The sequence below is a fragment of the Pteronotus mesoamericanus genome, unplaced genomic scaffold (assembly GCF_021234165.1).
Source record: "Pteronotus mesoamericanus isolate MK-2021 breed Mesoamerican mustached bat unplaced genomic scaffold, CSHL_Meso_final contig_263, whole genome shotgun sequence".
Classification (NCBI taxonomy): Eukaryota; Metazoa; Chordata; class Mammalia; order Chiroptera; family Mormoopidae; genus Pteronotus; species Pteronotus mesoamericanus.
The window spans coordinates 4,448,868-4,475,016 of NW_026555112.1; the positions used below are offsets into that span (position 1 = coordinate 4,448,868).

General features: G+C 36.2%; 1 protein-coding gene across 2 annotated transcripts in view; it reads right to left on the reverse strand.

Annotated features, from left to right (window-relative positions):
* Positions 1 to 26,149, reverse strand: part of RIC8B (RIC8 guanine nucleotide exchange factor B) — a 98,983-nt gene that overhangs the window by 63,997 nt on the left and 8,837 nt on the right. For both annotated transcript variants that reach the window (XM_054574583.1, XM_054574584.1), the window contains exons 2-3: positions 25,882 to 25,929; positions 491 to 1,099 (exon numbers count right to left, since the gene is read on the reverse strand). In XM_054574583.1, coding sequence (XP_054430558.1) covers positions 491 to 1,099; positions 25,882 to 25,929 — 657 coding nt within the window. The remainder of the gene's footprint in view (positions 1 to 490; positions 1,100 to 25,881; positions 25,930 to 26,149) is intronic.

Here is a 26,149-nt window from a genome sequence, read left to right on the forward strand (position 1 = left end):
TAACACTCTAGGAGATTGGGATGATACATGATACAGCATCTTTTACTCTTCTGAGCAGACATCAATTCTGATTGATCAATTTCAACTGGCCAGATTTCTAACTTTTAAGATGTCAGCCACTGAAAATGCCTGTAATTTTATGAACCTCATTGTTTTGCTTCCCCTCAAATCTTATAATTTAACTTTGTTCCTGAAAGAGGCACTTAAAAAGAAAAAAAGACACCTGACAGTACAACTCAGAGAAGGAACTGTATTTGGCATCTTATAAAACAGTAGTCCATCTTCACCCTATTCTTCTGATAAGTGTTACACAAATGCAAATAATAAGACTTATAATGGTTCAGAAATTACTCGAGTCATACAACTGATTAATGGGGGAACCGGAAATTTTTTTCGTTTCCCAACTTAGCATTCCTCCTTTGCAGGCAGCCTTAAGGGATGTTCCAGACCAATTAAATTCTATAGTAGATAATACCCTTCTTAAACTTACCTCTTTATGCACCTTCCAACTGTCTACTGTCACATTGAAGAGAGCTTTGAGGGCCTCAATGGCACAGTCTGTCTCCTGAGGTGAGAGAGGAGGTCCATTATGGTCTATGGCCGATTCATACTCATCGGTCCACTTGATGCTAAAGGCACTTTCCAAGATCTGGGTTAGCAGCGGTAGTCCCTGGAGCTCATAGCGCAATTGTGACCTGATGTCAGTGTGCAAAAGTGACAGGAGGAAGAGCAAGCGCAAGTCAAAGCACTTAATGTCACTGATAAACTTTCGGTCCTTGCACTTTCTCAGGAGGTTACAGAGCTTTGCAGCAAGGTTAAGTTCCAGGCTGAGCTGCTGTGCCATCTGACTGTTGAACACTATGTTACATAGACATTTTAAAGACTCCACAATTACTGGGAACTCTGACACCTTCTCCAAAGAATCATCCGAGTCATTTAGCTTCGCTAGTCGCAGCAGTATCTGCATATTTTCCTTGGTTGTTACAGGAACTAAAACCTTTTTGTCTCTGGAGAGAATGCGGAGAACTTCCAGGCAGGACACTTGACATGTTGTTGGGATGTCCTTTACAAGAACTTTAAATATGCCTTCACAGAGTTTCTGAAAAACAAAAATGAGAAAGCAAAAATCATTATTTGGCTTAAATGATTTAAAATAGAATGTTTTTCTACCAATGTACTTAATAGCAGTTTAGAATCTGGTTAGAAAAGACTTTTTATCATTTTTAAATCACAAAGTGTTAGAAACGGAAGAGACCTTATATTTGGTACATGTCTTTCACTTTACAGATATGGAAATTGAGGACTAGAGAGGTTTAGTTGCTTTTACTGGGCTGGAGTGGATTAGGGGGGTAGTAAGAGTTAGAGTATGGGTTTCCTAACTTCTGGCCAATCTTCTTTCTATAAAATCACTTATTCTCTTGTAAATTGACTAGTTTCAAATTTCTTACATAGCTTTGTTCTCAACGGATTTTTAACATCAAACTACACATAATATCAGGATAGGCAAACAGTCTGAATCATAGCTGTTCCCTTCCGAGAAGTAAAGATTAATGTCTCAAGCTTTGGTTCACAATTGCTCACAAGTACAGGTTCTTGTAAAGAGACTTTTAAAAGTATGTATTTCTGCTGAGTTTTAGCTGTGGTATTTCTGAATTTATAGTTTTGAATTCTTCTGAATTTGTAGCCCATGTTTTATAAACCTTAGAACCATTTAGCTAACATGTAATAACATTTAGTCATTGCATATCATCCCAAAGATCTTCTGTGGACGAAACTGCTAAAAATTATGCTAAGTTGCGTTTCAAGTGGTCTTAGCTAGAATATAGATATCTTTTAGCCACTCACAAAAAGGTGCCCCTCTCAAGGTCAAATAACTGCAAAGAAGTGTTCCTACTGGGTGGGCCAATTACAAAACAAACAAACAAACAAACAAACAAAGCCCTCTTCCTCTGGCAGCCCCTGCCAGTGCACATGGCTTGGGAAGCTCAGTGTGGGAAAGATCTGTTTTCTTTTCTCTTGATGTAGAGCACAAATTACACATACAAATCATGTAGTCCTGGTTCCAAATTCTGCTAGTACTGTATCAGAAACAATTCTTTTAAGATGAACCCAAAGTGTACTCTTTCTTGAATTTTTTGAAAAATAAGTTATTCTATCATTGCCAAATTTAAAAACCACAGATCATTCTCTCAAAATTCAATACTCAGCTTTTTTCTCCGTAAACTGCAGGTCTGGATCTCTCAAGCTTATGCCGTATGTATGGAGCGAGGTGGTAAAACCATTCCACTGCTAACCATTTCTGTCCCCGTTACATTTTATAAAAACAACAGCAACAACAATTATGACTGATACAAGATTTTACACAGTTTTTATTAAACTGTCATCAGATTTTAACTATATAATTTTTATTATATCTTTTCCACAACCATTTAACCCCCTTATACTCTCTCCCCACTGCAAGACTTTAACTCTTTAAAAAAGGCTGTCTGCGGGTCAATCATTATAATTTTGGCAGAAATCCCAGGCTGTGTGCACTTTCTCAGTAGATACTAGTCATACAGCTAAGGAAATGAAACCAATTTAAAATGTACTATATTCTGTAAATGGAAGTAGGAAGGAAATTAACCTGACAAACTAAAAAACAATTTTGTAACAATATCAATTCTATACCTGCCACACCTGATAACTAGAAGGATCTTTCATTTAATGTTTTAATATTATTACATCATTTCAAAAAATGTAATTTTGGGGTAGGATAAAACATAATGTATCCATGATTAAAAATATGTGAAACAGGGAAAATTTTCTCCAATATCAGATCTTTCATTTCCAAGACACACCACCCTCTCAAAATTCTACATACTTCTTATATGTTACAGTCCTGGAGGTGGATTCCAACAACCTTTGTTCTGCATAATTTTACTCAAAAGGGAAACCATCTACATTCATATTTAAGTTAAGAAATATGGAATCAAGTATTATAAAATACTATATATGTGAATTTGGAGTTCTACATACCGTTCTTTCTAAAACAAAAACAACAACAAACAACAACAAAAATCTATGGGCAGTATGGCTCCTTTCATCCTCTGCCTGAGCAAAGCATGAATATAAATTGGAATAGCCAATGCTGTAAAACAAATGGACTGTAAAACTCTGGGACATAAGACACCTACATGAAAGCAATTAGAGGTGTCTACAAAATTTATAGTTAAAAACTGCCTCATCTAAGGGCTTATAGATCAACTAGCCACCAAAGACAAAAATTCTAGTTTTAAAAGGAATTTTCAATCAATCTAGTTTTAAAACACAGTTTTCTTAAACATGTCATTTCTCATTACAGACGTGTGTCACATTAATGACTGTTAGGTAGCTTTTTGCTATAATGTCTCTTGAAAAGTAATCTTAGACAAGGCCCCCCCTTCCCTTTTTTGTATTACGACTTAAAAAAAAAATCAAAGACATACTCAAAATACAAAAAAAGAGGTGATATTTAGTAGACACTGCTTTATTCAATACAATAATTTCTATCCAGAGATTATAAAGAATAAATCATGTACCACATTTGGATGAATCAGAAAAGTTTGCTTTGCATATGTGCACCAAGCAAGAAGACTGAAGAGGTAGTATTTTTTACAGCTTCTCCATCTGTTGACTGTGCCCACCACTTCTGTTTCAAAGTGCTCTTGTATTTTGCCCTAACAGTATTTTTCTGTGATATGAGGATTTTTTTTCATTGATTTTCTCCTTAAAACATGCCCTGCTTTCTCCAAACACTTTCTATAGCTCATTGTTGCCCACAGAATTTAGGTGAAATGAGCTCTGTGCCCTCTTTCCTGTTGATGTCTATCACAATCCCCTTCCCCTTTCCAAGTGCTCCCAACCGACCAGTACCGTAACCGTATGTCCGGAGCCATTTCCCCCGCTGTTCTTCAGCATGGCATGCCGCCATGTCAGCCGGTCAGAACCCCACTCTTTTCTAAGGCTTAGTTTGAGATCTGAGGGGGTCTATAAGCCTCCCCAGCCACTCCCTCCTTTGCGTTCTTTCTTTTTGTGGCTGCAACAGCACTTTGTTTTTGCCTTTTGATAGAATGAGCTGTTGGGGCACCTCAATCCTTCTCTAGACTCCTTGAGAACAGAGGCTCTGTTTCATCTCTATCCAATGGCTGGTCCAGGTGTGCTGTAACTATTTCTAAGTGCAAGAAAACCATGGACTCCCAAAGTTACCTGCCTTAAAGTCTACCTACCACCTGGCCCTCTGGCACTTTCCAACGGATAACTCCTTTGTATTCTTCCTTCAAAAGTCACCAATCGAAAGTCTTCCTTTGTAAGCAAGTACAATACACCATCATTACCTTTTAGGTAAAATTATTTTCATTTACTTTCAAAGTATCATTTCTACAAACTTGTTTTCATTGTTCAACTGATAAATCTTTTAATTTAAAAATTATTTTGTTATTTCAGATAACCAAGAAACACACACTTTTTTCCATTAAAATTAATAAAAATATTTTGTGATACTAATAACTTTTCACTTAGAGGTCAGGTTTTCAGGAATAAACTAAAGTCATAAAGCAAAGGTTAGATATGCTTACAAATTACTAAAAATTAAAGCACCTGAGAAACGGCCTTTTAAAGATACTCATTAGTTTACTAAGCCAAGGTTATTTCTATAGAGTGTAAGATCCAGCAGCCTAGACTGAAGAGTAAGATTCCAAATTGTTCCCCAATGTTAATACCAGGTATTGCCAAAAAGGGTTAGCGGTTTACTCCTGAACTAAAACACCAGAGTATACTACAGAAGTGGTTTTCAAACTTTAGTGTACACAGAAATCACCTAAAGGGATTGTTAAAACCCAGACTGCTGCATCTTTCCCCCAGAGTTTCTGATTCAGTAGGTCTGGAATGAGGTTGCAGAACTGGAACTTTTAACAAGTTCCCAGTTGATGCTGGGGCTGCTGGTTTAGCAGCCACACTCTGAGAACCACTGAACTATAGTTAACAATGGAATGATGGAATTTGGATGTTAGGGGGCTGTGGTAAATCGGGAGTAACTGACTGGATAAGCATAAGAAAGTGGGCAGAGTGGAAAGCAATTAGTCTAAGTACTTTAACTTCTTCTTGACTGTACATACTGTGCTGAAGATGTCTCAGGATGGCAGGAATAGGAATGTGAAGTTGTCATTGTCTGGTCATATTACCTTTCTTCAGTGTTAAAAATTATGAGAAGTGTTAAGCATATTTCTTGTTTAAGGTCAGGGATCATGGGCTTGAAACTTGTTCAATTTACCATGAATTCTAGAACCAGAACAGTAATAGAACAGTAGTAATTAAGAGCAGGGGTTCTGGCTTTAAACTGCTTGTGTTCAAACCTTGGCTCTTCTTCCATTTTCTCATAGTGTGATGTTGGGCAAGTTACTTAGCCTCTCTGGGTCTTACTGCAGGAGTTAAATGACATCAGCCATGTATAGTACTTGGAATAGTGCCAGGCATGTGATGTGTTCAGTACAGGTTACCTTTTATACATTATTGTAAGTTAAAACCTCAACGTACTCATCTTAGCATTTAGGATCCTCTAACCACTTTTTGAGTCTTCTCTTTCATAGTATTCCCCTACTAAACCTTTCCCTTTAGTTGTGTTCCTTTCCAAATAATCTCACATTGAGCTCTTTTGCTTTCTAACCACTTCCCCTCTACATACATTAGTCCTTCTCCCTCTTTGACTACTTAAGTTTTAACCATTCCCTGAAGCTAAGCTTAAAATCCACTTTTGATATAAAGTTTTCCCTAACCACTTTTATGTCCCCAACATTTTTTCTTTCCAAGGAAAACTCAAACTACAATTTGTAGCATCACTTGGTATTCAGCACACTCTTCCTGTTAGTTTTCTTTTTATGAGTTTGCCTCAACTACTAAAATCTCACTGAAGGTGGAAAGGACAAGGACTTTTATTTATTTATTTTTAATAAGAAAAGAAAATGTACTGCTTTTGAATTAGAAAGACCTGGGTTTAATCCCAGCTCTGCCACTACGTAATTCAAACATGTTAACTTCTTTGACCTTCACTTTTTCATTTGTAAAATGGGAATGACACTGCTTACATCTCACAGGGCTATTGTGAAATAGATTCTGGGACATAACAAGCACTCTTTTAATGGTGACTATTATAACGTTTTATTTCTTCATAATCCTTGTAGCCCTCAGCAAAGCAACTAGCATTAAGAAATTCCCCAAATCTACAACATTAGTAGAGGTTTATTAATGTTGTCTTGACATTTCTCCTTTCTAAGAAAGAGAGATATAGTAAAGGCTATTTTTGTGATTGTACTGGTAGGATGGTTTGCCCCATTGGGTAATAAAGTCTTTTCAGAGGAGTAGCAGAAATTATGTGTCTTCATACAAAGTTCTTTTTTTCCTGAAGTTTAAATTACTTAAATATGTATGTCCTTTAAAATGTAGAGTGAATCAAACTATTAAATAGAAAAACATTCATAATTATACTACCCAGTATATTTCATATGCAGTGGACAGATGGGTTTACCCATAGTCTATTTGATATTCAGTAACAGTATATTAATTTAACATAGAGTTGCAATCATCATGTGTATATAATTTTGTTCTGACTTTTAAATTTAATTTTTAATTTAATTATAAGCATTTCCCCACATTGCTACAGAGTCCTTATAAATTTAAATGAATGCAGTATTAAATGACTCCTGTTTTCAGTAAGTCTCTAGGATGAAAGAGAACAGAGTCCAGAAAGTTTAAGCGAAGGAGATAGTAACACCCCAATTAACACCCCAATTAAAATAACACCACAATTAAAATTTTGATAAATCACACTGGCTACGGTGTGCAAATGAACTGGAGGGGAACAAAAGCAGCTACAACCAATGCAGAAGCAACGCAGAAGAAGAGAGGGAAAGAGATGATTGGATTTGACAGGCAGTTTTGAGGAAAAACTGAAAGTACCTGCTATTTGTCAGGGAGAGGGAGGTTTCCAGCTTAAGCAGTGTAGTGCCATTTATTGAGAAGGGATGCTGACAGGAGTAAGAACAGGTCTGAGGGAAAATTTTGTACGAACATTCAGTTTGTGATGCCTAGGGAAATGTCAAATAGAAGTGAATGTATGTGGCTGAAGTCCTAAGCAGCTGTCAGTGCTATGCCTGATGATATATATGAATACAGGTATTTGGAAATACAAGGATGGATGAGATTAACTAGAGAAAAATATACAGAAAAAAGGACAACTAAGATAGAGCTCTGAAAAATGCCAACATTTAGAGGCTGGGTGAGGAAAAGAAACTGATAAAGAAAATTAAGAGGTATCAATTAGAAAGGCAAGAAGGAATCTAGGAGTATGATGATTTGGAAAACAAGCCTGAAATGTATCTTATGAAGGGACTAGTCAGCTGTTTCAAAAGATCAAATAGCATAAGAATCTGGCAATGCTAGATCACCAATGGCCTTAATAAAAGCAAGAGTATTTATTTGGGAGGTGACAAAGTGAAAAGAAAAGTACATACTTTTCAAGACATATGGCTATAATGGTAGCAGAGAAATAGGATGGTAACATGAGGGAATAAGGTCAAGGGAGGTTTTCCTTCTCTTTATAAAACAAAGATATACTAGTCCACGTCTGTATGATGAAGAAAATAGAGTCTGGATTTAATCCAGAGGGAAGTGGGGAAACTTATTGCAAAGTGTTAAGCAGGCAAATAACATTAGATTTGTGCTTTGGAAATATCACTTCTGGTAATATGGAGAATGGACAAGAAAGGGGACAGAGCAGAAATAGTTAAGGTGAGAAATCACTGAGGTCTAAAATAAGGAAAAGAAGTGGAAAGCTTAGAGAATTTTAAGAAAGTGAAATTGACTGAATGGCAAGTGGAACAATTGATTGGATGTCTAGGGTAGAGAACAAAGAGGAGGCAAAGAGCCTCTCAAGTTTCTAACTTGGAGAGCTTGGTTGATAGTACTATCTATCATTCATTGAGAGGGGACTCATTTCCTAAAGTTGGCAGCAAAAAGAAAATAGTTATTGTCTGGAAGGCATTTCTCTTTTACTGTTCTACGGTGGACATCTCAAATAAAATGCATCCAAACTCACTAACTGAGAAGGGGTCAGATTCCCCCATAATTCACATTTCCAAAACAACTCATACTCAACTACGTATGGCACAATATCCTTGATCCATGACGAAAAACCTACTCTCTACTACCTGTGTGAACCTGTGTGCTTTTCTCATTATTTCCTGTATTTAGAATGTCTTCTCAAACCCTAACCTTCCCAAATTGGCTCTATCTTCAAGGCAAATGCCATCCTCTTTGCCATCACCCAGGAGGAAGTAACCTCTTCCACCTCTAAATCCAGAGTACTTAATCTCACCACTTTTCTAGCACTTAATACCACTGACCTGGAATTATATTTATGGGGACTTCTTATTCTTATCTCTGTCATCAGCTTTGGCAGGGGCAGGATTTGTCTATTTCTTTTTCTGCCACAGGCACAAAGGTGCAGTCAAATACGCTGAATACATACACATGTACATACTAAGTGTGACATCTTTGAAGTGCTACATGCTAGAGAGTATTATGTCCAAACACTCATTAGGTCTTTAAAGCTCTGGGTTTAATTCCCAGGCCCTACTTATTTACTTGTATGACTTTTACCAAATTGGTGAACTTCTTTAATTTCCTAAATTTTTAAAAGGGGTATGATAGTACCTACTTCATAGTGTTGTCTGGGTAATTTAATTAAATGAGATAGTGTATATGTGCTGTCCTAAAAGAACATAAATAATGAATATTATTTAACATTATAACTACAGTACATGTGCCATACGTAATGTAATCACACAATTTAGTAAGAGGCCACATGGTATAACAGAGTATATGAGTTGCAGCCCAACAGACTTCACTTTGCTATTTTTTTACCTGTGAGATCTTGGCAGGTTACTTTGGTTTTTCTAAGCTTTAGTTTCATTACATGAAAAATGGGAATAATACCCTCTGTATTAATCAGTGTTGTTTTATTAAATGAGATGATGGTACACAGTAATAGCTAAAATTATACATTTCCAAGAACAAAACCTGTAATTGAAGGATATCAGCCAAGAAGAGTATTTTGAAGAAGGCTTGTTTTTCTGGTTCAAATAATAAGCCTACAATTAGACGTGATATCTAGTATTCTCTCCAACATCAGTGCTTATCACAACAATTTAATGAGCTGAGGTTTTCAAGTATTTATTATTGGTAAGATTCAGGTGAAGAAGCACAGATTAATTTAGAATAAAAACAGGCTGTTAATTGAATAATCAAATCAAGTGAAAACAACAGTGAACAGAGAGAGTTAACATTGCAAAAGACAAAGACTAATGGTTGTTTTATTTATAAGAAACAGGAAAATGCAGTACTTTCTAGTTCAAGTTGGAAAGAGGGGCAGAGTATACACACAGCACAGGCACTGAGTTCAGTTTGGCAGTAACCCTACGATAACTACATGCCAGAAAAGAGCTTAGGAGCCAAACAAAATGAGTGCAATTTCCAGAATCAGAATGTTAAGAGCTAGATGGGGCTATAGTGACTACTTAATATTAATGAGCACTAGCAGTGCAAAAGGTTCTATTAAAAAAGGGTTTTGTGGGAGAAGAAGTCTGGGAAACTTAAAAGGCTTATTAAAATATTGAGATTCCTAGATGTACTATGGAAAACAAAATAATTTTTTGAAACTGCTATTTCCTTTATTTGATCACAGAATCCTTAAAAAAAAACAAACAACCTAATAACATACTCAGAACAAGGGAATACTTTTTATTTTATAAATATGAAAATTGATTCCCCAAGAGGCTAAATGATTTGCTTAAGGTAGCAAACAAAGCTACAATGGGAAAGGGGATTCAGGTTCTTAATCAACTCAGTCCTACTCTCTTATCATTCTACTGGTATCTTGTGATATATAAGAAGTAAGCAAAATTTGGTGTTCCAACATTAGAAGCAATTCTGGGTTAAGCTAGGCCTGTGAAAGGAATCATTGAAAACTGATTTATTTTTTCTCCTTAAATGAACAGACTAAGTCATTAAACATGCTTCTGCTCATTTTTTTTTAAGTTTCTGTTCTTCTATTATAGTAGTAGTAGTGAAATACTTATCATTACAGTCTGACACTTTCTCTTCAATAAGAATGTACTTTCCCTCTCCTATTTTGACCATTATGTCTACAATGTTAACCACATGCTTGATTTATACTCTCACTCCATCAACCAGTACTCCTATAGTGCTGGGGCAGGACCCCGATCTTAAAATAGACTGTGCATATTCAACTGGGAGATGTGGCACAGAGCCAGGGATACTTAAAGTCACAAGACAATTTGAGTGCATCCTCTTTAACCACCATTTTATTAAAAGATTTATTAGGGATAGAGTTGGGGAAGAATTTCTATATGAAAATAAACAAATGCTTTACAAATCACAATATAAAAAGTCACATACATTTTTAAGACAAAAAACCAGGTATCTAAGGAATTTTGTGGTTGAAGCAGGATCCCTTGGATGATGCCTCCCTGGACTCTCAAGGTTACGCCTACACTGTCCTCCGATGGACGTCACTGGATATATATTCCACAGGGATCTAATTTTAGTTCTTAATTGAAGCTGAAGGGCAGCCACCTAAATCTGATAGTTCTAAACTTTTGCCCTCTGTGTACAGCACGTGTGAGTGTGTGTGCGCAAGCACAAAACAAAGAGAGGTACTAAATTCTAAAATAAGCTTCGCTATAATTAACAGTTGGAACAATGTTGTCAGTCCCACAAGAAACTTATTTTAAAAAATCATACTTTATAAAAATATTAAATAGTTAATAATTTACTGCCAGAATTCTAAAATGTGCTTTTAATTAAAAAAATTAGAATTCTAGCGGTTCAACTTGGAATTTCTTTATAAAAAGCTAAAGATGAGATTTTCTAAATGAATACTCATGCAGCTGGATCCAGTTATATTTAGCTTAATATTATATCTTACCCTTCAGGGTTTTTCCTACTTGTAGTAAGGGAGGCAATGGTAATTCTCACTTTTTATTTAATGACTACTGTCCTTGTGAAAGAAGCTTTAGGTCACTTCCTAAATGTCATCTCTAGCTTCCTTTCTGTAGCACATGTATATCCTTCAGTAATATAGTGTTCCTGGCTATGTTCTTTATGATGGTGATCTTGCTAAGGAGACTGAAAAGCCAGTTCAGAGTAAACAACAATAATGTAAGTTTTGCTCAAGTTTCTTTGCTAATTAGTAATCCCAATGAAGACATGATTCATCATCAAGACTTCATTAATAGATGGGAAAGACAGCTTAGGAGTAAATGAAAGCTGACGAAACCAATCACTGCCCTTCCTTTCTTGACTGAGGCAGAAATGAGCGTGTTAAAGCTTTTTACTGCTCTTCAAATACAGTACAAGCCAACTCTGCTTCTCTTATTACTTAAGTAGGAGTTTTTATTTTTCAGAAAGCCCTTTCCTCCATTACCTATGCAAAACATCTTTTAGTATTTTAAGATATCCTAATACAGAAGTACCATCATTTGTTGCATATTATAATTTACCAAATAAAAACATTATCTGATTTAATATTTAGTGAATTCTTAGCACAAACTATAGTTTCATACTACAATATAGTATATAGTAGAAACTATATACTACAATATAGTTTCATATTGTAGTATATTAACAAGGCTGGAAGATGGATGCTCTGTCACAACATATACCTTATATCTTGGTGGCTGATACAGATCCTGGTCCCATTGATTTCTACAGCCCTTTGCCTTTTTGTCTTTTTCAGTGTATCAAAGAGTTTCTATAAACGGTCTCCTTGGAATTTCCTTATTTTTGTCCCAATGCCACCTACCCCCAACACTTAACTATTCACTCTGAGCTACTTATTCTATCTCTGAATCTCTTGTTCTCAGCTTTAGTAGTCCAGGTACGTATAACTGATTGCATGCTGATATTATTATGGACTAAGTATCTGTGTCCCCGCTAAACTCGTATTTTGAATCCCTAATGTGATCTTATCTGGAGATGGGGCTTTTGGAAGGTAATTAGGGTTAGATGAGGTCATAAAAGTGGGACCCTAGTCCAATGGGATTAGTGCCTTTCTAGTAGAAAGCTGGCTTACCCCCACACTCTTTTCTCCCCTCTCTGCACAAAGAGGTCATGTGAGTACACACTGAGATGACAGTTACCCACAAGCTAAGAGAAGAGGCTTCAGAATGAACCTTGCCAAAACACTGATTTTTGGACTTCCCAGGCTCCAATACCATGAAAAATAAATTTCTGTTGTTTAAGCCACCCAGTCTATGATATTTTGTTACAGCAGCCTGAGCTAAGACAGCCAGGAACAGAAACAAGAGGGAAGGTAAGCTGTCTCAATGAAATAGTTCTAAGACTTTACAAGTTTCCAAAGGCATAATAACATACTAGTAGTACAGCAGAAAAAGCAAAGAAACAGATTATTTGGGTTCTTTCTAGTTCCTAGTTCTACTATTTTCTGAACTTGGATCTGGTCTGATTTACTTTATTTATCTCAAACTAAATTTTCTCATATGTAAGATAAAAATACATCTATTCACAGGGTTACTGTAATTATTTAATATACTTGTACATAGCATCCTAGAGAACATATATTGTAGAAAATAAGGCATCTTCTATGTTACTTATTGGGAGACAGAACATTTAAAGTTAAAAACAGCTGGGTTCAAACACTAGCTTTGCACCTTATGGCTGTATGATCTTGGACAATTTCTTGAAAACACTTGTGCCTCAGTTACTCATCTCTAAAAATAGGGGTGACATCTGGAGGTTATAAATATTAAATGAGATGATATATTAAAAACTCTCAAGCAAGTGCTTGGCATAAAGGAGAGGCTAAAGCACATTACATCATAAAGATGGCCAGATGGACAAACAGATCAAGAAACATTAACAGGGATACTCTACACAGGATCAATATGGCAAGGAAGTTTTTATCTGTACTTGCCTTTTAAAGGCAAAGGCACTTGAGAAAGAAAAGCATTGATGTTATAAATATAACACTGAAATTGTATATTAATTTTATGGATTCAAGAGTGTCCATTGCTGAGCACTTGTGTATATCGCTCCAATATTGGGGCTATGTACAAAACTCAAAATGCTCCCAATTTAAAATTCATGTACATATAATTATTCAAGAGAAGTAAATTCTAACCAAGTGATAAGAAGTCTGTTTTTGGTTAAGAACACATGATCCAAGTTATTTATAATATTAGAATGAACATATGTTAAATGAATAAGAAATGTAAATGTATAGCAATTTAAACTGTCATTAAAAGATCAAAGGAATAAACTACAGAAAAGTTAGCCAGAGAAAGCTTCTTGATAAATATGAGTGGAGGGAAATAAGTGGGGAAAATAATGACAGAGATGGAATGGCAGAAAGGAAGCAGGAAGATAAGACAAATGGTAGGAAAAGGCAGAGGCAGAGAGGGATATGGGCAAAGTAGGATTATCAACCAAAGCAGATCTAAAGTTCACATAAATGAAAAGCTTTCTAACAATTAAAGCTATCCAACAACAGCAGAGCTGGCTGCTCTGAACTCCCATTACTGAAAGTCTTCAGCCAGAGTATGAGATACCTTAGAAAGAACCACTATGCTGTAAAACATTCTAGGGCCCTTTCTACACTGTGAGTTCCCCGAGGAAGAACTCTGCAAAGATGATCACTGACAGCATAAAAGGAGACAGAGGACCTAATTTGAATCCCACCTGTTCCACTCACTAATTGTGACCCGTGGACAAGTCAGCCTTAGTTTTTCATTTATAAATGGGGAAGTTTGGAACAATGGAATGTCTGGTCAGCCAAGAACTCTCTTAGGTCCCTAAGAGTTTTTAATTAGTTAAAGATGTATAAGTTCTCCCCTTTCCTTAGCACATGATCAAACTTGGTAAGGAAGAAAAGAACTGCTGATAAAAAGAAACCTTACATTTTTGGCCAAAACATAACCTGAGGAGTCTAAAAAGAAAGAAGTCTTCAGCATCCCTGATTCCTGTATGTCAAGTAGTATACTGCTTATGGGGAGAGCTGACACTAGATATCCTCACTAGTTATCCTACCCCGTCACTTACACTGCAAAGCATGCTTTTCTGTTTCCTGTCAATGCTGATAATTAGTTCAATGTCAAAGCTCTGTTTATGCTCCACATCAAGTCTCAAATTTTGGATGCATAAAATCAGAAAATGAATAGAACTGATTCATATGCTATACAACAGGTCAATTCAATTATTAATGAATGGCAGTATGGTGTAGCACATTGGATATAGTGCCAGAGTGTGGAGGCTTGAATCATGGCCTCCCACTGCACTAGTTTAGGCAAATATGGAAGCTCCTTGAATAATGTCATTTTATTAGAACATTGATGAGATACTGTAGGAACTTAAGTTTGTTTATAACAATTAACCTATGGTAAAACTGACTTTGTTATACATCATTTTACTTAAAGTCACAGAATCTATTGGAGACATTAAGTAGGACTTACTGTAATTTCTGTGTGCCTTAGTTGTGTCATCTGTAAAATAACTATCTACTTTACAGCCTTGTTGTGTGCATTAAATGTGTTACTATTCATATAGTGCTTGGAATGATTATGGGCATGCAGTGTATGTTACTTACTAGTATTTAATAACAACTTTATTAATAAAATTTGTCATAAAGTTTATCATGTTAAAAGTATACAAATCACTGGGTTTTAGTACATATATAAGATGCACACTTGTGCAACCATCTAATTTTAGAACATTCTCATCAAGAAATCCAATAAAACCAAAAAAGAAATCCAATATCCAATAACAGTAACTCCTCAATTCCCCTCTCCCAATAGCCCCCAGGCAACCACTAATCTACTTCCGGTCATTACAGACCTGCCTATTTTAGACATTTTGTATGAATGAAATAATACATTATGTGGCCTTTTTCTGGCCTCTTTCACTTAGCATGTTTTAAAGGCTATACATGCTGTAGCACTTACCAGTTATTCTTCTATGGCTGAATAGTATTCCACTGTATGGATATGATGCATTTTGTTTACCCATTCACAAGCTGATGGTTACTTGGGTTGTTTCCATCTTTTGGCTATTATCAATAATGCTGCTGTATAGTATGTTCACTTACATGTTTTTGTGTGGATATATGGCTTCATTTCTTTGGGGCAGATACATAAAGAGTGCAACTGCTGAGTCATATGGTAATTCTATTTAAACTTTCGAGAAACAGCCAGACTGTTATTCACACTGGCTGTGCCATTTTACATTCCCACTAATATGACAGTTCTAATTTCTCCACATCCTTGCCAATACTTACTTTCTGACTTTTTGATTGTAGCCATACCAGAAATGCAAAATGGTAAATCACTGTGGTTTGATTTGTATTTCCTTGATAGTGATGTCAAATATCTTTTCATGTTTACAGGTCATTTCTGTATCTCCCTTGGAAAAATGTCTATTCAGAGCCTTTGCCCATTTTTAAAATGTGCTGTCTTTTCATTAAGTTCTTTATATATTTTAGATACAAGTCTCTTACCAGATATATGATATGCCCATTCTTTGGGTTATCATTTCACATTCTTGATAGGGGCCAGGAGCCTTTGAAGCACAAAAGTCAACTGGATGAAGTACAATTTATCTATTTTTTTTCTTTTGTTCTCATATCTAAAAATCTACTGCCAAATCTCTGAAGATTTATCCCTGTTTTCTTCTAAGAGTTTTATGGCTTTAGCTCTACATTTGGGTCTGATCCATTTTGAATTAATTTTTGAATATAATGTGAGGTAAATGTTCAACTACATTCATTCATTCATTCATTCATTCATTCATTCATTCATTCATTCTTAGAGAGGGGGGACGGGAGACAGAAAAAGAAGAACAGAAAGATCTATGTGTGAGAGAAACATCAATCAGTTGCCTCTCACAGGTACCCAACTGGGAACCTGGACCGAAACCCAGGTGTGTGTCCTAACTGGGAAATGAACCGGCAACCTTTTGGTGTGCAGGATGATGCCAACCCACTGAGCCACACCAGTCAGGGCTCAACTACGTTCTTTTATATGTGGCTATATAGTTGTCATTACGCCATTTGTTCAAAGACAATTCTTTCCCTATTGTATGGTCTTGTCATCCTTGTCAAAAATTAATTGACCATAGACATGTGAGTTCATTTCTCGACTCTTGAAACTATTCCTTTGATATGTATATTTAAACTTACCTATCCTCATGACAGTACCATAATGTCTTGATTACTGTTGCTTTATACTAAGGTTTGAAATTGGAATTCTGAGTCCTCCAGGTTTGTTCATTTCAAGACTGTTTTAGCTGTTCCGAATTCCATGCAGTTCCTTATGAATCACTAAACTGGCTTGTCAGTTTCCAAAAAGAGGCTATCCAGGGTTCTAAAACATATTGCACTGAATCAGCAGATCAATGTGGGATGTACAGTCATCTTAGCCATAGTAAGTCTTCCAATCCATGAACATGAGATGTTTTCCCATTTATTTAGATCTTCTTTAATTTTTTTCAACAATGTTTTACAGTTCCCTACAAAATCAAGTTATTTCCTTAGTTGTTGCTCTAGGACTTACTTAGCGTATACATCTTATCAGAATCAGCTCCAGATTTATATTAATTCTGGTAAAACATAAAAATGTTACCTCTATATGATGCTATTTCTTTTTGTGGCATCATTGTTATATATATATATGAGGTCTGTCAGGACAAAGTCCAGCCATTGTTAACATAACAAGCACAGTTCGAGTGACATCGATGTAACCTGGCAGCCAAGGAGAGGGGATTGGAATGCGTGTGCATGAACAATGACGACTTCACTGTACTAGTCAGTGGGGGCAGTAGACACCACTAAGTGAGCACATGTACTGTGTGGCCATTGCATTCAAAATGACAGAGTGAGAACAGCAAGGAATCTGCACCAAATTTTGAGTTAAGTTTGAACATTCCTCCACGGAAACTATTTGGATGATTCAGAAGCTGCAACTATAGGCAACTGGTGATTGGCAGCTTCATCATGACAATGCACCTGCTCATGCACCACATCTTGTGCAGAGATTTTTGGTGAAATATCAAATCACCCAGGCGGTTCAGCACACACTCAAGCCCAGATTTGGTGCCCTGTGACTTCTGGCTTTTCCCAAAACTATAATCACCTTTGAAAGGGAAGAGATTTCAGACCATCGATGAGATTCAGGAAAACACTATGCGGCAGCTGATCGCAACTGGGAGAAATGTGTGAGGTCCCAAGGTGCCTACTTTGAAAGGGACTGAGGTGTCACTGTCCTATTCTATGTACAATGTTTCTTGTATCTTCGTCAATAAATGTCTCTATTTTTCAAAGTACATGGCTGGGTACAGACTTGGTATATTTATAAATATTTCTAATTCAACAATACATTGTAATTATTACTTTATATAATTTTGTCTTTTAAAGACACTGGAGAAAGGAGAGCAATATATATACTTATAGTTTTCGTAATATAATAACTTTTTATATAGTTTTTGTATATATAATAAGATATATACTTATTAGCTTTCTTATTTATCATTTCTGGTTATCTTGATGTGTTCTTTAGGATTGAGGTTGTTATCTGGAGTCCCTTTCTCCATGCAATACAGGTTTAGTCTCCGTTACCCTTGTGCTGTTTTTGGCAAATACATGCCATTTCTATATGTTACTGGCTCAACAAATTATATACATATTGTTTCATACAAATGCTTTGAAAAATCAGGAAGAGAAAGAGAAGAAATGTGCACTTATATTGGTTTTTACAATTACATAATTACCTCTACCAGTGCTGTCTGTGTGAATTCAAATTGCTCTTTGGAGTAACTTGCTTTCAGTCTGAAAAACTTCTGGTAGTTCATAAAAGGTGGGTCTTGAACAAATTCTTTCAGTTTTTCATTTATCTGGTATCTTTATTTCCCCTACATTGTTAAAAGAGAATTCTGCAGGATATTGGATTCTTGGCTGAAGGTTTTTCTTCTTTTATTTCCTTAAATGTTATCCTACTGCCACTGGCTGACATTTCTGATGAGAGGTCAGCTGTGTATCTTTTTGAGGTTCCCTTTTAAGAGGCAAGTCAGTATTCTCTTGCTGCTTTCAAGATTTTTTCCTTGTCTTTGGCTTTCTGTATTTTTACTATGACGTACTGGTTTGGGATCTGAGAATATCCTGCTTGTATATTATTGATCTTCCTGGATGTGTAAGTTCTTTTCCAATAAATTTGGCAAGTTTTTAGTCATTTTTCTTCAAATATTTTTCTTTTCTTCTCCTCTGGTATTCCAATTATACATGTTGGTACATTAAGGTTGTCCCACAATTCTGAGGCTTTCTTCATTTTTTATTTATTATTTTTTCTCTGTTCATCACCTTGTATATACATTATTGATGATCTATCTTCAATTTTGCTTATTCTTTCTTTTACTAGCTTGAAACTAGTGTTGCGCCCCCTTTAGTGAATTTCTACTTCAGTTATTGTACTTTATTGCACTTTTTAATGCCAAAATTTCCATTTGGTTCTTCTTTTTTCTTTTTAATAATTTCTATCTTTGTACTGATATTCTACATTTGTTGCAACATTTCATCAAACCTTGCATTACTTCTTTAATCATGGTTTCCTTCAGTTCTCTGTATATATTTATAATGGCTATTTTGAACTCCTGAATCCAGTATCTGGTCATTTTCATGGCAATTTCCACTGCCTGCATTTTTCCCCAGTATAGGTTATTCTTTTCTGTTTCTCTGTATGTCTTATTTGGGTAGGGGGCAGGAGACTTGTATATTTTAGATAATATATTGTAGTAACACTGGGTAATGCCCCTACCCTCCAAGACTAGATATTATTTGCCTCTTTATTTGTTCAGAGACTGGCTGAGATTATTTTAGTAAAGCATAATCTCCCTGCCCTCTCTGTAAGGGTGCTTGCCTTTGGGTAGGCCCACCTTCATCCTGGGATGACAGTTGCTTTGGTAAGGTCCCTCTTATTTTGCTTTCTCTTTCTCTGACCACACCCTGCTGTTAAGCTCCACCAACTGCCAGGCAGATTGATCTATTGTCTTCAACAATATCCTGGGGCATAAACTGCTCTTCAAACTTGAAGTTTATTAGGGCTCCTTTGAAAGGATAGTTCCTGAGGTCAGTAATTAAGATCTGTTCTAACCACAGGAGGGTTCTTTCCAGCTGTCTTTTCCCCTTTCTCCCTAGCAAACCAGCCAGCCTTCTGGTTACCTGTATCTTCAATGAATCGGTCAATCTCTTCCCAATTGCCTTTCACCACAACCTGCACACTCAGTGATGAACTTCGCTGTTGTTGTCAATGAAGCTGGTTCTTCCTGGGAAAGATTCCAAGCTCAGTTATAAGGTCTGCTTGCTCATCTGGGCAAAATTTCTGAGCCCTGGTTCTGATGCTGGGGGCAGAGACAATGGCATACTTCTCCCTGTGTAACATTTTACTGAGAGATCAATTGGAGGGGGTGGGTGAGCAGCAGCTTACCTCTCCCAGGGTGGAACCTGTGTCCCACCAACATGGCTAAGGGCAATTGGGGTCCACTATTCTTAAGGGTTCCAAACCTAAGGTAGAGCCACTGTTCCATGAGTGGGGACTAGGTGAAAGGAAGAAAACCCCACCTCTCAGTTGTACTCAGAATTTAGTTTTAGCAACAGGTAGCTGAGGCGGGATTAAAAAATGCTGAGCTTATCCCCTGTGCCTACTGGGAAGAAAGCCCTCCAACTTTGAGCTCATGGAAGAGGAAGCTCTGTGTTCTTTGTTGCATCAGTTTGGAGGAGAGTTTCCATCAGGCTCAGCTGAGAGGGAGGAAGAGAGGAAGCAGGTCTTAGTTCAAATACCACAGACTTTCATTTTTATTACTGAGTTTTAGTAGATTTTCTTGGATAAGTATCTCTTTATTGACTGTATGGTCTTAGGATGATTTCTAGAGATTTTAAATGGTTATTTTTAAAAATAATTTTTTTCCAGTTTTATTGGGGATCAGATCTATAGAACTCCTCATACTGTTATGGCTGGAAGAGGAAGTTCTTGATGAATTTTTTATATGAGAAAATGGATCTGAAACTCTAAAGTACAAATCAGAGAAACTATTCTTATCATTTCCAGGAAGAAATCCTACAAAGTGATCCAAAGATCATGTATAGGCTGCCACATTATGGACTAAGTCAGAAGAGCTCTTTTGTTCTTTCTCCCTACATTTATCTTTCAATGCCTTTGCAAAACATCTGAAATTAAAAAAAAAAAAAAAAAAAAAGGAGCCTGAAATGAAGTACTGTTTTATTTTGAACTACTGTGAGGCATTCATCCTTGCCTACAATACAATTCATCATCTCTAGACAGGTTTTATGCCAGATCACAGCTGGATGAGAACTTTAAGAAGCAAAAAGTATAGGATGTTTTGGGTAGCGTGCGTATGTTAAATAAAGATATTAAAAATGTTTATCTTTAAAGTTACTGGTTTCTAAATGTGAACAGTACGTTCATCACGTATCAAAGTATTCCCTAAGATAAAGGCACCAAATAAAATTTGAGTCATATTTGCAAGGCATATGAAGCTCATTTGTTTTAGTGAAAATTAGAGTTTAACAACTTCAAATGACTAAAAAATAAGTGTGAAAGGCTTTCAGAACCATATGGTGCCTCAAGTTATTCCCAAGTATGGATCCACACTATTGGAATAACGTTTCTATGTTGGTACATTTTCCACAGGGGAATATAATATAAAATTTTACCCATTTTCTATAGTCCACAATGGTAATCCTCAGTATGCACCTGTACCTGAGAAAGTGCCAAACCAAATACCACAGACAAACAGCCAACTTAGGAACCAAAGCATAACATAGTACCTAGAATACAGAAATTACTGAAAAAGATTTGTGGACTACAGAGATCTCCACTGATATGCCAAATATGGAGTAAAAAAAAGTTAAAAAAAAAACAAACCCAAAATCTTTCAAATGGTAGAATGGAACTCTGTGTTCACATAAATTTATTTCACTTTATAAACTGGATCTATAGATGAAGATGATACTATCTCTAAGTGTAATAATATATTTATGCTCCACTAAAAAGAATGTGTAAGATAATCGAGGCAGCTAAATTTTAGAGAAAAAAATGATTTAAAAAATATTGGTCTTTGCTTATGCCTCCAATCATACTATTATAAAAAATATATAATATGTTATATATAATATTTTTATATCATTATAATCTATTGTAATATAAAAGTTTAAATTACAGAAAATGGAAAGAAAAATATCATCCACAATAATAATATCCAGATAGTCACCATTTAGTGAATTTTCTTGCAGTCATTTTTCTTTGTATAGCTTTTATTATTTTAACACAGTTGTGATCATACTGCATGAATACTTTTGTATTCTGCTTTTTCAGTAAACATTATGATGTGTGTTTAAGATTCCGCTGTATAGTTAAGAGACTATCAAATCTGACACCGAACAATATGTACAAATCAATGGAATTCAGGCCTCCACTCAACTTCCAAGTTCCCTTCATTTATTCAATAAGCGTTTATATTACAGGTGCCAATTTTGTGCCATATGCCGTACTGGAGGAGGAAAATACAAAGAGAAGCAAGAGCATTCTTGTCCTCAAAGAATTCTCAACTAAGCAGTTACCGTCTGTCTTCACAGAAATATGGGCTTACCTATGTGAGTTTGAAGGTAATAAAGTAAATGCTTGAAATTTGGCTATTTCCTCTTCATTCTTCTGAGGAAAATTACTATACACAAAAATTTATTTCAGGTAACAACTGAAGTTTTCCACATTTTATCCAGCTGCATTCTCATCTTACAGGTGAAAGAGCTACAATTCATTTGCTCATTTTATGATATGTATTTTTCAATGCTGATTGCAATTATTAGTATTTTGTTGGACTTGAGATCAGTTGTGTTTTAAAAACCAGTGTAAGGGCTTTCATTTCTTCAAGATGTAAATTTTCAGATTATTCATCATACCTACCCCTATCCTACCTATTTGCATGATGTATTTGTTTATGTACTGGAAGATAATCACAGCCTACCAACTGAGGTAGAAAATGTAAAGGAAGGGCTTCAATAAGGACAGGTGCTTATATCCAAATCTATAATGATCCACATGCACCTGGCATTATTTGTATATATGCACAAACATTAGCAGCTGTATCTGACTTTATTTTATTTGGAAAAATTTAACACTCTTAGTTGGTAATTTCCTTTGCTATCTTTCTTAAGTTTAGTTGCCTAAATGGTGTCTCAAGGTACGAAATAAGAGATTAAAAAAGGTATTGCGTCATAATTTCAAACCTTATGAAACACACCGTTAAGTGGTACTGAGTAGGAACACTGAGCAGTGAAGGGGCTGCACAAACAGGCAGAAAATCTGTTCTCCGTCTGAGGCTCCACCACTTACTAGTTATATGACTGTTGGCAAGTGTCATTAACGCGATCCTCAGTTTTCTTATCAATAAAATAGGGATGGTGACATTCTTGCCATACTTAGAGCATTAGTGCATAACTATTACAAAGCAAATCTTTGTAAAAATGCAAAACACTACATAAGTGCAAGGAATTAGGTCTGAGGATCATTGATTTATAACTATTTCCTAAAAATCTCAGTATAACTTTTATTTTTTGAAAGGCTCTGTTCCCTTTCATTTACATCTAAGTTATCACAAAGGTTTTATATAAGAAAAGTGTTGTGCTTTTCAGAGATAGCACCCATAATTTATCAAAAGGGGTGCTGCAGTTACCAAGCAGCCATTCTATGAAGGCTCCAGAGACACGTTTAGGAAAGGGAAAAAGAGAACTAGGGTAGCAAAACAAATTGGATGGTAATCTGAGTTCCTCTTATTTTCAGACTGGGTTTAATGTGGAGACATGCCTACTATTTTATGTCTCTCTGCATCAAGAACCTAAACTGTCAGGATGTAGAGCAGTCCAATGTTTTTGTTTTGAAATTCCTTTTAGGGCCTTAGGCATTAAAGAGTCACTAATAGTTTTAACCCTTGGGAACTGAAACGGTTTTGTTTGTCAATGTTTTTCCATTAATGATGATTACCTAGCTAGGTCCCTAATGACATTTGTTTATTCAGAACTCCCAGGAAGCAGAAATCTGCACACTATAACTGAAATTAACACCAGCACAGTAATTACCATCTCCAAATATCTAAAAGCCAGTAAAACACAATACTTTGAATACTTCAGGTTTTGCTACTATCCTATAAGAAATAAACATGCTTAATTAATAACTGGGGAATTCTTTTTCTCCCTTAACTGAAACTTATATGAAAGGGGGGAAATCTCCGTCTCAATATATTTACTTTGACCAGTAAAAACACGACCAAAAAATCTAGCACCCAATTCCCCTACAGATGCAGTATGGATTCTCCCAACTAAACTAAATAAATAGCAGTTGCCTTCCTACCCTGAATACCTATTATAAATATGCTAAAAAATATGTTCTTCTTAACAGCATGCTTCCTTTATTTTCACAGTGGTCTGTCTCTTTCCCTCTCTCTTTACCACATCATAATATTCCATTAGGTAGACATCGCTCGCTTCTTCAAATACTCTTAACTGCTGGACACTTGGTTGTTTCCAATCTTTTACTATTGTGTACAATGCTTCAACAAATAACTTTTTACTTCAGTCCAACCTATCCACAAAATAGATTTCTAAAAGTGGCACTGCTTGGTCAAATGGCAAAATGCATCTGTAATTTTGGTAGGTACTGCCAGTTTCTGTTCCATAGGAATTGTGCCATTTTGCACTCCCAACCAATGTGTAAGTACTTGTTTCCTCAAGACCATCTATAAAAATACACACGCGTGGATCCCACCTCCAAATTCTGACTCAGCAGATAAAGGGACACACCTGAGCAGGCTTATGTTTAAAAAGTTTCCCAGACAACACATTCCTGGTTATTCACCCCTATTCTAAAAGGTATTCTAGTCTTTTTACACTGTTCAAATCCAAAAGAAAATCAGAGTTAAATCTTTAACTTTCAAAATGTATATACTCCATGTCACTCATTCAGTAATACTTTTTTTTTTTAAATCCTCACCCAAGGACATGCTTATTGATTTTACAGATTTTACAGCTTATTGATTTTACATTGATTTTAAGGGAGGGAGAGAGGGAGCAAAACATCGAAGTGAGAGAGAAACAGCGACTGGCTGCCCCTTGTACGTGCCCTGACTGGGACCAAACCTGCCACCTAGGCATGTGCCCTGATTGGGAATCAAACACATGACCTTTTGCTTTACAGGACAACGTTCCAACCAACCGAGCCAAACCAGTCAGGGCCAATAATACTTTCTGAGTGCCTATTATGTTCTGGGCACTCTAGGTTTGAAAGACATAAAGATAAATAGTAGTATCTGTCATCAGGGAATTTGCAGGGTCTAATAATGAGAGACAGATAAATAATTAAAAGATAATGTATAAGCATAGTGTTAGAGATTTACATAGACTTTTATAGCAATACCGAAAAGGGACATTTCATCCGAACAGGAATGCCAGAGGAGAATTTCTGAAGGATGTGCTCCTAGAGCTCTGTAGGATTAACCAGGTTAAAAGGAGGAGAGGTATATATGAAGGAAATGGTATTCCGGGTAGAAAAAAACATATGCAAGAGAAGAAAATAAGAAACAGAAGGGACGTGTATGTAACTGGGAACATTTCATATTGCTATAGCATAAAATACAAGGGAGAGAAGTAAGCTGCAAAAGCAGGCAGAGATCAGGTCACTAAGCATCTAGCACGCCATGTTTGGGAGCTCAAACTTTATTTTATAGGCAAAAAAGTCACTCAAAGGTTTTAAAGACTGGGAGTGGCACAATCAGATTGTTGTTCTAGATTTATGGAAAATGGACTGGTAGGGCACGTAACTAGAAAAAGAAAGAACAGTTAGGAAATTGGTATAGTAATCAGATGAAAATTTGAATTATGGCAGGGGTTAAGGAGAGAACAGGCTAAAGGAATCATAGAAGATAAAATGAGCAGAAATAAGACATTTAGATGTTGGGGTGGAAGTAAACAGAAGGATGATTTCAGGGTATTATCAAACCACTACCAGGAAAGCACTAGATGTAAGCTATTTTTCCAGCAGAAGTGATAAGTTTACAATGGTTCAGTCATGCCCACTCACCTGATCTTGGCATTTATGAAGCCAGGGATAGAAATATGCAGCCCAGCAAAACACAGATAAAACTGGTAAGCTTCTCTTTTAGCATCACGCTCAATCAACTAAGCAAAGCAACTACAGGCAACCCAACGGGGAAACACATATCACAGAGTCATATCTCTGATGCACCTTCTCTTATAACTCCTTTATTGGTGGGTCTCTTGACTCCATTCTCTTCTATGCCCATAAAGTAACCTAGACAATTGCTGACAACATAAATAACTGTTGGCAAAGGGAAGAATATGTGGCTCAGGGTCAGCTGCATGAACAGCTGTTTTCCCAAAACTGAACCCAAAACCAAGCTTTACAATATCAGCAAAACATTTTAGGCAGCTTGTAGTCCTGCCATTAAATGAACCCTTCCCACTACTCTGGTTTATCCAAGTGTAATGGTCCTGTGAGGTGGAGCAGGACTGAGTGAGTTGTGTGTACTAACCTGGCACTTCCTTTCTTCTCAGAGTTCCTAAAGACAAACTGGAGGGAAACTGAAAATTAAATAACCATCAGAAGAAAACAAGCCCACTGTTTAGAAAGTCCATGAATGAAACACACACATGGGCACACATGCGCACGCACACACACACAGAGTAACATTAAGGCTTACCTTTCTTTTATCTTCATCTGTTGGTTCAAATTTGAAAGTAGCCCTATGCTGAGGGGGGGGAAAAGGGAAACAATGTCATTTTAAATATGCAGATTTTTAATTTTGGCTATGTTTAAAAATAGATAATGTCTGTAAAAATGCTGCCTTTCTATATCATACCTCGCTCTTCTTACTAAAGTCAGAGAGATAGGCATATAAGCAAATAATTTTAAACATTATGAAAAGACTACAGCAGAAATATATACCAAGGAGTACAAAGTACCAAGCC